At 39.2% G+C, this 12273-nt stretch overlaps 1 protein-coding gene across 7 annotated transcripts; it reads left to right on the forward strand.

Annotated features, from left to right (window-relative positions):
• Positions 1-5794: 5794 nt before the first annotated feature.
• On the forward strand, positions 5795-12264 carry LOC122060468 (calcium-transporting ATPase, endoplasmic reticulum-type). Of its 7 annotated transcripts, none has more exons than XM_042623559.1 (9): positions 5795-6128; positions 6249-6351; positions 6645-8147; positions 8238-8359; positions 9269-9547; positions 9628-10011; positions 10563-10672; positions 10738-10966; positions 11565-12264. In XM_042623559.1, the coding sequence occupies exons 3-9, from the start codon at positions 6680-6682 to the stop codon at positions 12126-12128; spliced, it is 3156 nt and encodes a 1051-aa protein (XP_042479493.1). In that variant the 5' UTR covers positions 5795-6128; positions 6249-6351; positions 6645-6679; the 3' UTR covers positions 12129-12264. The 7 variants fall into 7 exon arrangements, with proteins under 7 accessions (XP_042479493.1, XP_042479490.1, XP_042479494.1 ...); XM_042623556.1 differs by having other exon boundaries at positions 6269-6351; XM_042623560.1 differs by having other exon boundaries at positions 5795-6124; positions 6269-6351.
• Positions 12265-12273: the final 9 nt, after the last annotated feature.

Consider the following 12273-nt stretch of genomic DNA (forward strand, 5'->3'; position numbering starts at 1 on the left):
CCAAAATATGTCGGATCGGGTCAATCTTCAAAACGGGTCAAGAATTCGAGACAAACTTAACATAGTGTCTGATTCCAAGTTTTGAAACCTTGGTGTAAACAATTGGGCAACACTCTCCATTGTTAAAGATATCTTAGACTTGGTTTTTTTTTTTTTTTCTTCTTTTCCGTGTGCTCGTGTATGTGTGTGATAATAGACAGTTGGGCAACACTCTCCATTATTGACGATATCTTAGACATGATTTTTTTTTCCTCTCTCCATTATTGAAGATATGCGTGAGGGAGAGAGAGTAGACAATTGGGCAACACTAATTATGTTCACCTCCTTTCCTTGGGTGCTTCAAAATTTAGAATATCCTGTGTATGGCTGATGAATCCACCATCCATCATTATAAATCTCTCGGCTAATTATGTTCATTTGGGTTTCTCGTCAACCTCTTCCTATATAGTTAGATAAATATGTTCCTTGTCCAAAAAAAAAAAAAAATGTGAGGTAGATAAAGCATCATCTGAATTTTCTTTAAGCCATGATGAAAGGGAATTCGTTAACCGTGGCTTTCGGATGGGCAAGAGAAGGTATGAGGAATTCTTTGATCGCGGATTTCAGATGGGCGGCAAAAGGTAGGATGGTGACGGAACTCTAAGCTATGGGTGTAAGAAAATATTCTCCTTAATTGCAATCCTTTAACTATGAATGGTAAATCACCATCATTGATACTTGGGTTGAAGAAATGGGTCACCAGTTATGGGCTTTGGATGAGAGAAATTATTCAGTTTTAAGCAAATTCCTGCCTGGGCTATTAAGTTGGGCTTTGAAAATGTTTTGTTAGTGTGCCTATGTTTGGGCCCTGATTGGTAACATTTTCGCTCTCAATATATATATAGGTAAAAAATTCATAGATAAAGAGGGAAGTAGGTAACAGGAGACTTTTTGCTTTCAATTTGTTGACTTTGATCAGAAGTAATTTTTTGTGATTCTATTAATTATGGGATCAAAATCATTGTTTGTAAACATTACTGAAATCACTTTTAAAATCGGCTCAAAACAGAATTACTGCTTGGTAAGTAACTTCAATAATTATTTCAATCCCTACACTAATAATTACGAGGGGCAATTACTATCACTCCTCGACACTTAGTCTATATTTACTAAAACTTCCCTCTCTTAAATATTTCTTCTTCTGGTACCCTTGTTTTTAAACTTTTACATCTCCTTTTCCCTTCGTAGAGTTGATCTTGTTAAAGGAAACCCAAGATAATAGTGGAGAGTCTGCCTCAAGTGATTGCCTTAACAACATGGAACCACTGCAAGGAAGTCATCTCCTCCGTATTAGATCCTCAACGTAACTCATACCAGTTGGTGTCTCTTATCATATACGAAATAATCCACAACAACTTATTAGCCAATTATCTAGCAAAAAAGGCCATATCCATTACGTGTTAGATAGATTGGCCACTCTCCACTCCTTGGATTCGGATTCAGTCTGCATGTAATTCTGAATCTTTGAACTCAACACAATTTAATGAACAGTCATTTGCTTACCAAAAATAAGAAGATGCGAGGATCTTAGCAATTACTTGATTTAGTGCAATTTGCAGCATGTCGATCATCCATAAGGAATTCAACTTTATGCATATCACACGTGAAGAAAAGAAATATAGACACAAAATTACTAATGTGCCATACCCAACGGCTCAAGAGCTTTTTCCCCACCCTAATCCTTTAAAAAAAATCAAAAATCAAAAATACTATTTTTTTTTTTTTAATGTTATATACCATATAAATATTGGGGAATGTGGACAGGGACGTGGACAGTATATCAACAAAATTAGTCACTAATGAAGCTGTTCTATTATAATTATTAAAAATTACAGAAGGTAGACCTACTAAAAGTCCCCTACACCAATCATAGATTTAACATTTAATAACAATAGATTAAACCCAAATGTCTTGTCAAGCACTACAGCTGTCTCCATCTTGGATTGTATCCCGCCAACCAGCAGCGGATTAGATTTCTCTCATTAGGCATGTAGGGTTAAGATCCTACCTAATACCCACTTTGCGGATTAATTGATTAACTATACTTATTGCTACCTTAGAAATAATAATGGCTAATCACTTTTTCTTTTTTCCTTTTTTTTTTTTGGGTCAATTTATGTTTTGAGTCATGGTTATGGTTGTAGGTGAAAAAATTATCCTAGAGGAAAATAATCTTACATTGGTAAGTGATCCATATAATAATTGGAATTGTCACCGTCATGAGGCCGTTTAAAAAAAATGTGAGTACCAGTCAACCTACGATTTTGGATCAAAACACCCAAAATGAACAATACCATGAGACCTAAACCATGGATATTCAATCATTTTGAATAAAAAATGGAATATGGCCAATTACAATTCGATTCTAGTGAAATCGATTATCTCATTCGAAATGATCATACAACAATTTATTTCTAAAAGTTCTACGTGCCTTACATATCCCCCTCTCTCCCCATCTAACGGTTACATTTACAATTGTGTACCTACACACTCATGCATTAAATCTTTCCCCCATAAATCATTTTGTTTTACTAGCATTGAACTATGAGGGAAGTGGGTGGCGATTGATGAGAAAGGTTTTGATGACTCAAGTTCATATTAGGGAAAGGAGAGTGAGGGTGATCGTAGATCAGGTTGGTTGTAAATCAGCATGTGCTAACGCGCAATGGTGGTTGTAGATCAGCTAGTTCTCATCCATTGCTTGTTCCCTCGGCCCGATCATCCAATTCGCTCCAACAGACAAGCATGGTTCAGTAGGTAAAAAAATTGTCTAAGAGGAGAATAGTCTTACATTGGTAAATGAAGGGAAAATCATGATCCATATAATAATTGGAATTGTCACATTCACGAGGCCTTTTAAAAACGTGTGAGTACCAGTCAACCTGCGAATCTCGGATCAAAATGGACAATATCATGAGACCTAAAGCGTAGATTTCAATAATTTTGAATAAAAAAACGAATACGGCCAATTTCAATTCGATTCCACTTGAATCGATTATCTTATTCCAAATGATCATACAACAGTTTCCTTCTAAAAATTCTATATGCCTTACATATCCCCCTCTATCCCCATGTAACGGTTGCATTCATGACTGTATACCTACACACTTAAGCATTAAGTCTTTCCCACATAAATCATTTTGCTCTACTAGCATTGAAAGAAGTCACGAGAATTGAGTTTCAATTTTCATGAGCAAATTTTTATTGGGTCACGGGATTTGGGATTTATGCGTACTTAACAAAAATAAATAAATAAAAGGGGGATCCATACACTGCCAGCATATGATGACATCTCCACGTCAAGTCATTGGAATTTAAAGGCACTAACCAACGATTGTCTAGGAACTAAAGGTGTCAACCGGTCAATCTGGCCTTGTCGGGCCTTTTGGTTTGCATCCATGAGCTGCCATTTATTTAATCTAGCAGGCTCGATAGGGTTTCGGGCTTTAATTAGAGTTTTATTTAAATTTATAACGCCACCCCCTGGAGAATGCCAATATTAGAGGGACACCCATTCTCTTTCACCAAATTAGACTTGGACCCCCTCGTCAGTCAATGTCATAGAATATACCAAGAATGCTGATATCAGTAGTTATTTTTTTTTCTAAATACCATTTTGCCCTTAAAAATAAAAGAGTACCGAAATTGCCCTTAAAAGTTTTAGTCCCCAAATCGGTTGAAGAAAAAAAACCTAACTCACTATCACTTCATAACGGGTCACGCGAGTTAGTCCCACTGAGTTGGAGAAGAAGAACGTCGGAGAAGAAGATCCTCGGTGTCGGTGCTTTTCAGATCAACGGCTGCAACCCCCTTCTGGCAACGACGTCTATGGCGGCTGCAAACCCCCTCCAACAATTACAAGTATGTTATGCTGCCTCTTCTTCTCATTTAACTCTTTTCTTGAACATTCCCAAATCGATTTCACCACAACCCTAACTCACGATTCACTTCTAATGGGTCAGCCTCAATGATGCAACCATTGATTTCAACACTGTAATCCATTGGGTAATCTAGATCATTCAACTCCAGGAAAGATATATCATCTTTCCGAAGCTTCGGATCGAGTATATTTAGTTTCCATGCGAATATGGAAATGAAATCCATTTGTCTTCAAATCTGATGGAGAACCCAGATCTTGCAAACCATTATAAATTGCATAGCCCTCCAAATGAGCACTTTTATTAACATTATATTGATCCAAGTTCTACAGGTAAATCCAATAAAAAAAATTATGATTAATTCAGCAAGCAAATTATTCTTTTAAAGTTCACGGAAAAAACAGAGAACATATCTTCGTTTCCAACTCAAGACTTCAGACCCATCATCGCCACAACAGTAGCAGCTGAATTTCGGTCCAATTCGGTTGCGTTCTGCCCCAAGCTCCCTGCTTGAAAACTATGTGGACGGTAGTGGCAGTGAAGTCGAAGGAGGTTCTAAGGATTTCATCCAGCCTCATTCGTCTAGTCCCAAGACAGAGAGCATGTTTACAAGGTTCAGAGCAGGTCAGAGGAGTTTTTCCTGGTCACCGCGAGGTTGTCATCCATCACCAATGCCGTTGCTCTGAACGATCGCCAGTAAAGATAAGGGTGAATAGGGTGGTATTTTGGCATAATATAATAAGGGTGTTTTACTCATAAGGGCTAAAGTGGTATTTCACAGTATCATTTAATAGAGACTGACGGCAGGGGGTCCGAGTCTAATTTGGTGAAAGAGAGGGGGTCCCTCTAATATTGGCAGTCTCCAAGGGATGGCGTTATAAATTACCCTTAAGTTAATTGGGTCTTAAATGGGCTAATGCATCCTTAAAGTCTTAAATGTGTTTTAATTGTTTTGGACTTGAAAAGTTTAATATATTTATTAAATCATCAATAATTTAGAAAATAATTTTACTCTTAATTGAATTTAATAATTGATAAATAAATAGGTCAAGTTGAGTCGAGTGACTGTTGAACTTAGACCATGCATTGAAACAACCCATTACAGAGGACTGGGCTTGAGCCAGACATATTTACTAATTGGGTTAGTCTCTGTTAAGCCTACTGGGCCGAGCCTAAAATTGATACCACTACAGCCCTACTAGGAGCCGACATGTAGTGGCATCAAATTCAACCCGGAGCTGATTGGGCTAAGTGGTTCAGCTCAAATTGAACTGAAACAAATCCTTATTGGCCAGCTTTGGTCTGATTTTCCATGTTTGGTGCCGTTGTCAATCGGTCCAATCTCATTTGATTTTCAGCTGATTTTACAATAACCCAATCCGAGTCGATCCAATAAACCTCGGTTCATGTCAATCCGAACTCACCGGTTTGGTTTATATTTTGACGCCGTCCATGAATGTTCCGTCCACACTGGCAGTGTATACAGATTTCCCTACCCTATCTCCCTTTTTTTTTAATTTTGTTTTGAGCGGGAGGGAACCACTAGGCCCTATATCAAGGACGCGTCTTCTTTCGTGGAAGCCGCGTTGACGTAAGCCGGCAGAGTATTTTAACAAACCCAAATGACCAAATTAATCTACCCTTCATTATTATTATCTTCTTAATTGTACTTTATTAATCCGGTAAGTACGGCTATAATTGCAGAGAAAATAGCTTAAGATCTCTTTCATGGCGGGTCCTCCAAGCTCCAACGGTCAACCGCGAATGGTTATAGCCTTATGGGTATGCCAGATTAGATTAAATCTTTAATTAAAGGCGAGGTATAAGGACATTATCGTAAAAAAAATGGCTTCTTTTTCAATTTTCTAACGGTTCCATTGTTAAGAGAGGGAAAAAGGAAGACGAAGAAGAAGGGAAGTGGAACTAAGAAAGAGGGGATTCGTTAAGGCCGTTCAATAACGAATTTCTTTTCTAGGGTTACGAAATTCTCTAGTCCCACTTCCTCGAAATTTCGCAAAAGTGGATTCGAAGTACAACCCAGGAGAATTTTTTTCCTTTGCTTTGTTTCCAAGCCATCTTCTTGTTTACTCTTTCTGTTGATTTTTTTGACAGTTTTGGGTTCGCTTGTCTCTTTGGGAGTGGCTTCCTCCTCTCCTCTTAGCTTTTAACTTCTGGGCATGACAATGATCTTTATGGAGTGCTTAAAAGTAGGTAGGGTTAATTCTTATTTATTTATTTATTATTATTATTTTCTTTTAATTCTTTCTCCCCTCCCCACCCCATCTAGCCCCTGCCAGTTTTGTTTTGGTTTTATGTAATTCACAAGAACAGATTTTGATTATTTTCCATAGGTTGGTTGGTTATAGTTGAATTGAGTCTTGAAAGAGAAATCAAGAGAAACACTAGAAGAATCGAAAGGTTGTGAATGGGAAAGGTACTGCAACCATCGAACCTATTCTTCTTTCTTCCTTTTTCCCTTCTTGGTTCCTTTACTTCTTATTTTTGCAGAACTCTCTTCTGATTCCTCTTTGTACACTTTTTTTTTTATTGGGTAACATTCCATTTTGCTATGTTTTAGGAGGTGATTGTATTCGTTTCCATAATTTTCCTTGAACCAGTAATTGTGCAGGGTGCATTTTTCCTTTGTGATTATATTACAAAAAAAAAAATCTCAAATTTTTTAAGGGTCTTTCTGAATCCGGTTTGAAACTATATATGTGGTGATAGTGTGTGGAGTAAGTGAACTCCATCCGGACATTAAAATGGAAGAAAGACCATTCCCTGCCTGGTCATGGTCTGTAGAACAGTGCCTGAAAGAATACTCTGTTAAACTAGAAAAGGGTCTGAGTTCCTTTGAGGTTGAGAAGCGGAGACAGAAGTACGGTTGGAATGAACTTCAGAAAGAGAAGGGGAAGCCTCTGTGGCAGCTTGTCTTGGAACAGTTTGATGATGTGCTTGTCAAGATCCTGCTAGTTGCAGCTTTCATCTCATTTGTTCTGGCTTACTTTCAAGGGCATGAATCAGGAGAGAAGGGCTTTGAGGCCTATGTGGAACCTTTCGTAATTGTTATGATCCTAGTGCTCAATTCCATAGTTGGGGTTTGGCAGGAGACCAATGCTGAGAAGGCACTGGAAGCCCTTAAGGAAATGCAGTCTGAGACTGCGAAGGTTCTTCGAGACGGACACTATGTGCCGCATTTACCTGCCAGGGAGCTCGTCCCAGGGGACATTGTGGAACTACGAGTTGGGGACAAGGCCCCTGCTGACATGAGAGTTGCGGCGCTGAAGACATTAACCTTGCGAGTTGAGCAGAGCTCATTGACTGGAGAGGCAATGCCTGTGCTCAAAAGTATCAATCCTGTGCTTATGGACGACTGTGAATTGCAAGCCAAAGAATGTATGGTTTTTGCAGGTACCACAGTTGTGAATGGGAGCTGTCTTTGTATTGTTGCAAGCACTGGAATGTGCACTGAGATTGGGAAGATTCAAACACAAATACACAAAGCCTCCTTAGAAAATGATGATACCCCTCTGAAGAAGAAGCTGGATGAATTCGGTGGGAGGTTGACAACTGCAATTGGGATTGTTTGCCTTGTTGTGTGGGTGATCAACTACAGAAATTTCCTCACTTGGGAGCTTGTGGATGGATGGCCCACTAATCTCAGGTTTTCTTTTGAGAAATGCACATACTATTTCAAGATAGCTGTTGCCCTTGCAGTAGCTGCTATCCCAGAGGGTCTTCCCGCCGTAATCACGACTTGTTTGGCCCTGGGTACCAGGAAAATGGCACAAAAAAATGCAATTGTGAGGAAGCTCCCAAGTGTGGAGACATTGGGATGCACTACTGTGATTTGTTCAGATAAGACTGGAACCCTAACGACAAATCAAATGTCTGTGCATGAATTCTTCACTTTGGGCGGAAAGACGACAAGCTCTCGAATTTTTCGTGTTGAAGGAACGACTTATGATCCTAAGAATGGTAGCATTGTGGACTGGGATTGCTACAATTGGGATGCAAACTTGCAGGCAATGGCAGAAATATGTGCTATTTGCAATGATGCTGGGATCTTCTGTAGTGGTCGCCTTTTCCGAGCTACAGGTTTGCCTACTGAAGCAGCTCTCAAGGTTTTGGTTGAAAAGATGGGGGTTCCAGATACAAAGGCAAGAAACAGAATCCGCAGCACACAGCTTGCTGCTGACTATTTAATTGACTCTGACACTGTTAAATTAGGTGAGGAAAATGCCATTCTGTATGATACTTATCCTACAATAATAACTTTACAGTCCTCCTGTGTCTCTTATTTGTTTTTACATGGTTTAGGCTGTTGTGAGTGGTGGGAAAAAAGATCAAAAAGGATTGCCACATTGGAGTTTGATCGAATTCGTAAATCCATGAGTGTTATTGTTCGGGAACCAACTGGGAGTAATCGTCTTCTGGTTAAGGTGATTCTTACTTATTATTAATTTAAGTATCTTCTGATTCTCTATTATATAGTAGTTTTTGAATGTTATCTTTTGTTTCTGTTATATTGAAGAAATTGCTGTTAGTTAGCCCAACGAGAAGAACTTAGGTCCAAGAAATTGCAGTGTCCTGTTTCCCCATGCCCAACGTTCTTGCGAGTCTGCTTTTAGTGTTGTCCACTCCATGCTGGGAAGCTAAAATGTTGCACTTTCCTAGAAATCATCTTTGATTTCTCATATTTTCATCTTTGTGTTGAATGCTATAAATATGATAGTGTCAATTTAGTCATCTGCTATTTGGGAAACATTGACTAGGCCCTAATTACGCCATGAATAATGGGACAGCATTCACAAGGTGATATCCTCTTAGTTGCTTATTTACATGAGCAACCAGGATGAGATCAGATCAAAATAACATGAATCTGGGAGGATCATTTTGGACTGAACTGGTCAGCATTTGTTTAGTTGTTTATTTGTTCAATGTCAAACCTAATGACAGATGCTGGAGGTGTAGAAGTTTTGGTTCATAAGATTAAGATTAGAAATTATTATTGGACTCGAAGAAAATCCGTTTAGGAATTCTATTGAACATTCTGGGAGGGGAATTTCAGTAGAGGAAATCTTGGGTTGGCTAAATTGTGGACTTATCTGATAGAAACACCATGGTGCTTGGACGCCTTGACAAACTATAGTTATTGTTAGGGTGTTAAAACTTAGCTTGTATTTTTGAGTTGAAACCGGAAACTCAAATATCTCTTTGTAATGTTACTGTTTATTTGTTTTGCTAAGATAAATTCTCATTTCATTTTTATTGGGCTGCACTGTCATTAATAGCAACCTATTGATCTGGAAGAACTACTGCAATTAAGACTAAAGGTGTAGTTTTCCCAGGGTGCCGTGGAGGGTGTGTTGGAGCGCAGTTCAAATGTGCAACTTGCAGATGGATCTATTGTTCCGATGGATGAGCAGTGTAGGCAACTCTTACTGTTAAGAAACTTGGAGATGAGTTCAAAGGGCTTGCGATGTTTGGGTTTGGCATATAGGGATGACTTAGGAGAGTTCTCGGACTACTATGAGGAGAGTCACCCTGCACACAAGAAGCTGCTTGATCCTGCCAATTACTCTTCCATTGAAAGCAACCTAGTCTTTGTTGGGGTTGTAGGTCTGAGGGTGAGTGCCTTCTTAGTCAATATCCATTAACTGTTGGTGCCTTCCTTGTGGATATTGACCTATAGTAGTAATTGAATCAGGACCCGCCTCGTGATGAAGTTCATAAATCAATTGAAGATTGTAAAGAAGCAGGGATCAAAGTAATGGTGATCACTGGAGACAATAAGTCCACTGCTGAGGCTATTTGTCGGGAGATTCGATTATTTTCTGGTAGTCAGGATCTCAGACAGAGAAGTTTTACTGGTAAAGAATTCATGGCTCTCTCTTCAACTGAACAGATACAGATCTTGACAAGGCCTGGGGGGATGGTTTTCTCTCGTGCTGAGCCCAAACACAAACAAGAAATTGTAAGGATGCTGAAGGAAATGGGTGAAGTTGTTGCTATGACTGGAGATGGTGTAAATGATGCTCCTGCACTGAAACTTGCTGATATAGGAATTGCAATGGGAATTACAGGAACTGAGGTAATCTGACCAACCGCTTCTACTATCTATTGCATTTGCCTTGTTTCTTACATCATTTCATATTTGATGGTGATTCCTTTGTTGTAATTGCTGGCTATGTGTTGACCAAATGACTTTCAAGGAATATGGGACCAAATTAATATCAAGGAAGATGGGGCTGCAATTTAGTGGGGACCACCTCTAGGGAGGATATTTCAAAGTTGAAATCAGTTGGATGGCTGTAATATCCCCATCTTAGGATCTATTGTTGACTGTTCTCTTTAGATAGCAAACAAAGAATTCAATGGGCTGAACTGAAAATATATGCTTCTGACATCTGAGGTGGTCTTAGCTCATTCTTAATTAGTTCCATACTTGTACAATTTCTGCCAAATCAACCGTCTGGCTGCTGCCAGATTGATCTTACTGTTAGTAGTTAAGTACTTCAAATATCTTATAATTGGATCTAAGGACCTGAGTCTTTTTACAGCACCTTTGTTGTAAAATGATTCTTCAGGGTGCTACCACTGGAAGATAGAATTACTCTTGCTTACACTACATTAGTGTTTCAGGTTGCAAAGGAAGCATCGGACATGGTTCTTGCTGATGATAATTTCAGTACCATTGTTTCTGCTGTTGCTGAGGGCCGCTCAATCTATAATAACATGAAAGCTTTTATTAGGTATGTCCATGAGCTTCTGGTCTTGTTTGTTCCTTCCAGTTATTAATGTTAATATAACTGTGCAGGTATATGATATCATCTAATGTTGGGGAGGTGATATCAATCTTTCTAACAGCCGCACTGGGCATACCAGAATGCTTGATTCCAGTGCAGCTCCTTTGGGTCAATTTGGTTACGGATGGTCCACCTGCAACTGCTCTAGGTTTTAACCCTGCAGATATTGACATCATGCAGAAACCACCCCGCAAGAGCAATGATGCACTTATTAACTCTTGGGTCTTCTTCCGCTACATGGTCAGTATTTAGCAGTGGACTTAAAATGAAAAAAATTCCAGGAAACATTGTTTATAATTTGATAACCATATCATGATTACACTAGTTTTCCTACCTGTGCTGCACATTTATAGGAATGGGAACCATGAACGATTGCCCTCCTTTGTATTGCATATAGTGTCATCAATATTTAATTGACACTTCGGTGATTTGTAGACCCAAATTTAATGTTATCTTGGTTTCAAAACATAGAAACATTCATACATGCATGTGCGCACACACACGGAAGCCTCCCCAATGTATCAAACATCTCTTGCTTGTCAGAAACCACCTGAATGTGAGGGGTCTCTAGATGCCATTGGGATTTCACTCTTAATCTGGTATTTTTTCCTGGACCTAAATGCACTGATGCCCGGAAATACCTCATCTGTTTAAATTTGAGTTTTTTTTTTTTGAGGGGGGGGGGTGTACTATGTGCATGCGTTAGTTATGGATGTCGGCATTGTTTGAAAGTTGGACTGTTTTTAACACTCAAATTCGACATTGGCTAAATGGCCTGACTCTGTCTTGTGTACTTAAATTCTCATGGCTTTTGCACCATCTGTTTCAAATTTGGCAGGTGATTGGTTCATATGTGGGCATTGCAACTGTTGGCATATTTGTTTTGTGGTACACCCAACCTTCCTTTATGGGCATTAATCTTGCGATGGATGGGCACACACTGGTCTCCCTTTCTCAGCTCCGCACTTGGGGGGAGTGCCCCACCTGGTCAAATTTCACTGCAGCCCCATTCAAGGTTGGTGGTGGCCGTGTTATCACTTTCTCAAACCCCTGTGAGTACTTCTCTGTTGGTAAAGTGAAGGCAATGACTTTATCATTGTCTGTGCTAGTAGCAATTGAGATGTTTAATTCCCTCAATGCCTTGTCAGAAGACAACAGTTTAGTCCGAATGCCACCATGGAGGAACATTTGGCTATTGGTTGCCATGTCTGTTTCATTTGGGCTCCATTTTTTGATACTGTATGTTCCCTTGCTGGCAAATGTTTTTGGTATTGTTCCACTGAGCTTGAATGAATGGGTACTGGTCATCATGCTATCGTTTCCTGTTGTGCTTATTGATGAGGCTCTTAAGTTCTTTGGGAGAAGTCAAAGAAGGAGAACAGGCAAGGACAAGAAAGAGTAGCATGCTTTTGGGTATAGGTTGCTTTTTTACATGGAAAAGAGCATCAGAGTTTTGAGGGGTGTCAATTGAGAAGAAGATAGTAGTGCATGTAAAGAAAAATGTTCATGAAAAATTGCAAGAAGAAATATGAACTTAAGAACTCTTT

This window comes from Macadamia integrifolia, chromosome 14, assembly GCF_013358625.1.
Source record: "Macadamia integrifolia cultivar HAES 741 chromosome 14, SCU_Mint_v3, whole genome shotgun sequence".
NCBI classification, from domain to species: Eukaryota; Viridiplantae; Streptophyta; class Magnoliopsida; order Proteales; family Proteaceae; genus Macadamia; species Macadamia integrifolia.

What these genes read in the sequence shown, in the direction of transcription:
- LOC122060468 (XM_042623557.1), top strand. Translation starts at nt 6,680, where the DNA reads ATGGAAGAAAGACCATTCCCTGCCTGGTCATGGTCTGTAGAACAGTGC. An exon ending in CTCTGACACTGTTAAATTAG is followed by an intron (nt 8,148 to 8,237) that starts GTGAGGAAAATG and finishes TACATGGTTTAG; the next exon opens with GCTGTTGTGAGTGGTGGGAA. An exon ending in TTGGGGTTGTAGGTCTGAGG is followed by an intron (nt 9,548 to 9,627) that starts GTGAGTGCCTTC and finishes TAATTGAATCAG; the next exon opens with GACCCGCCTCGTGATGAAGT.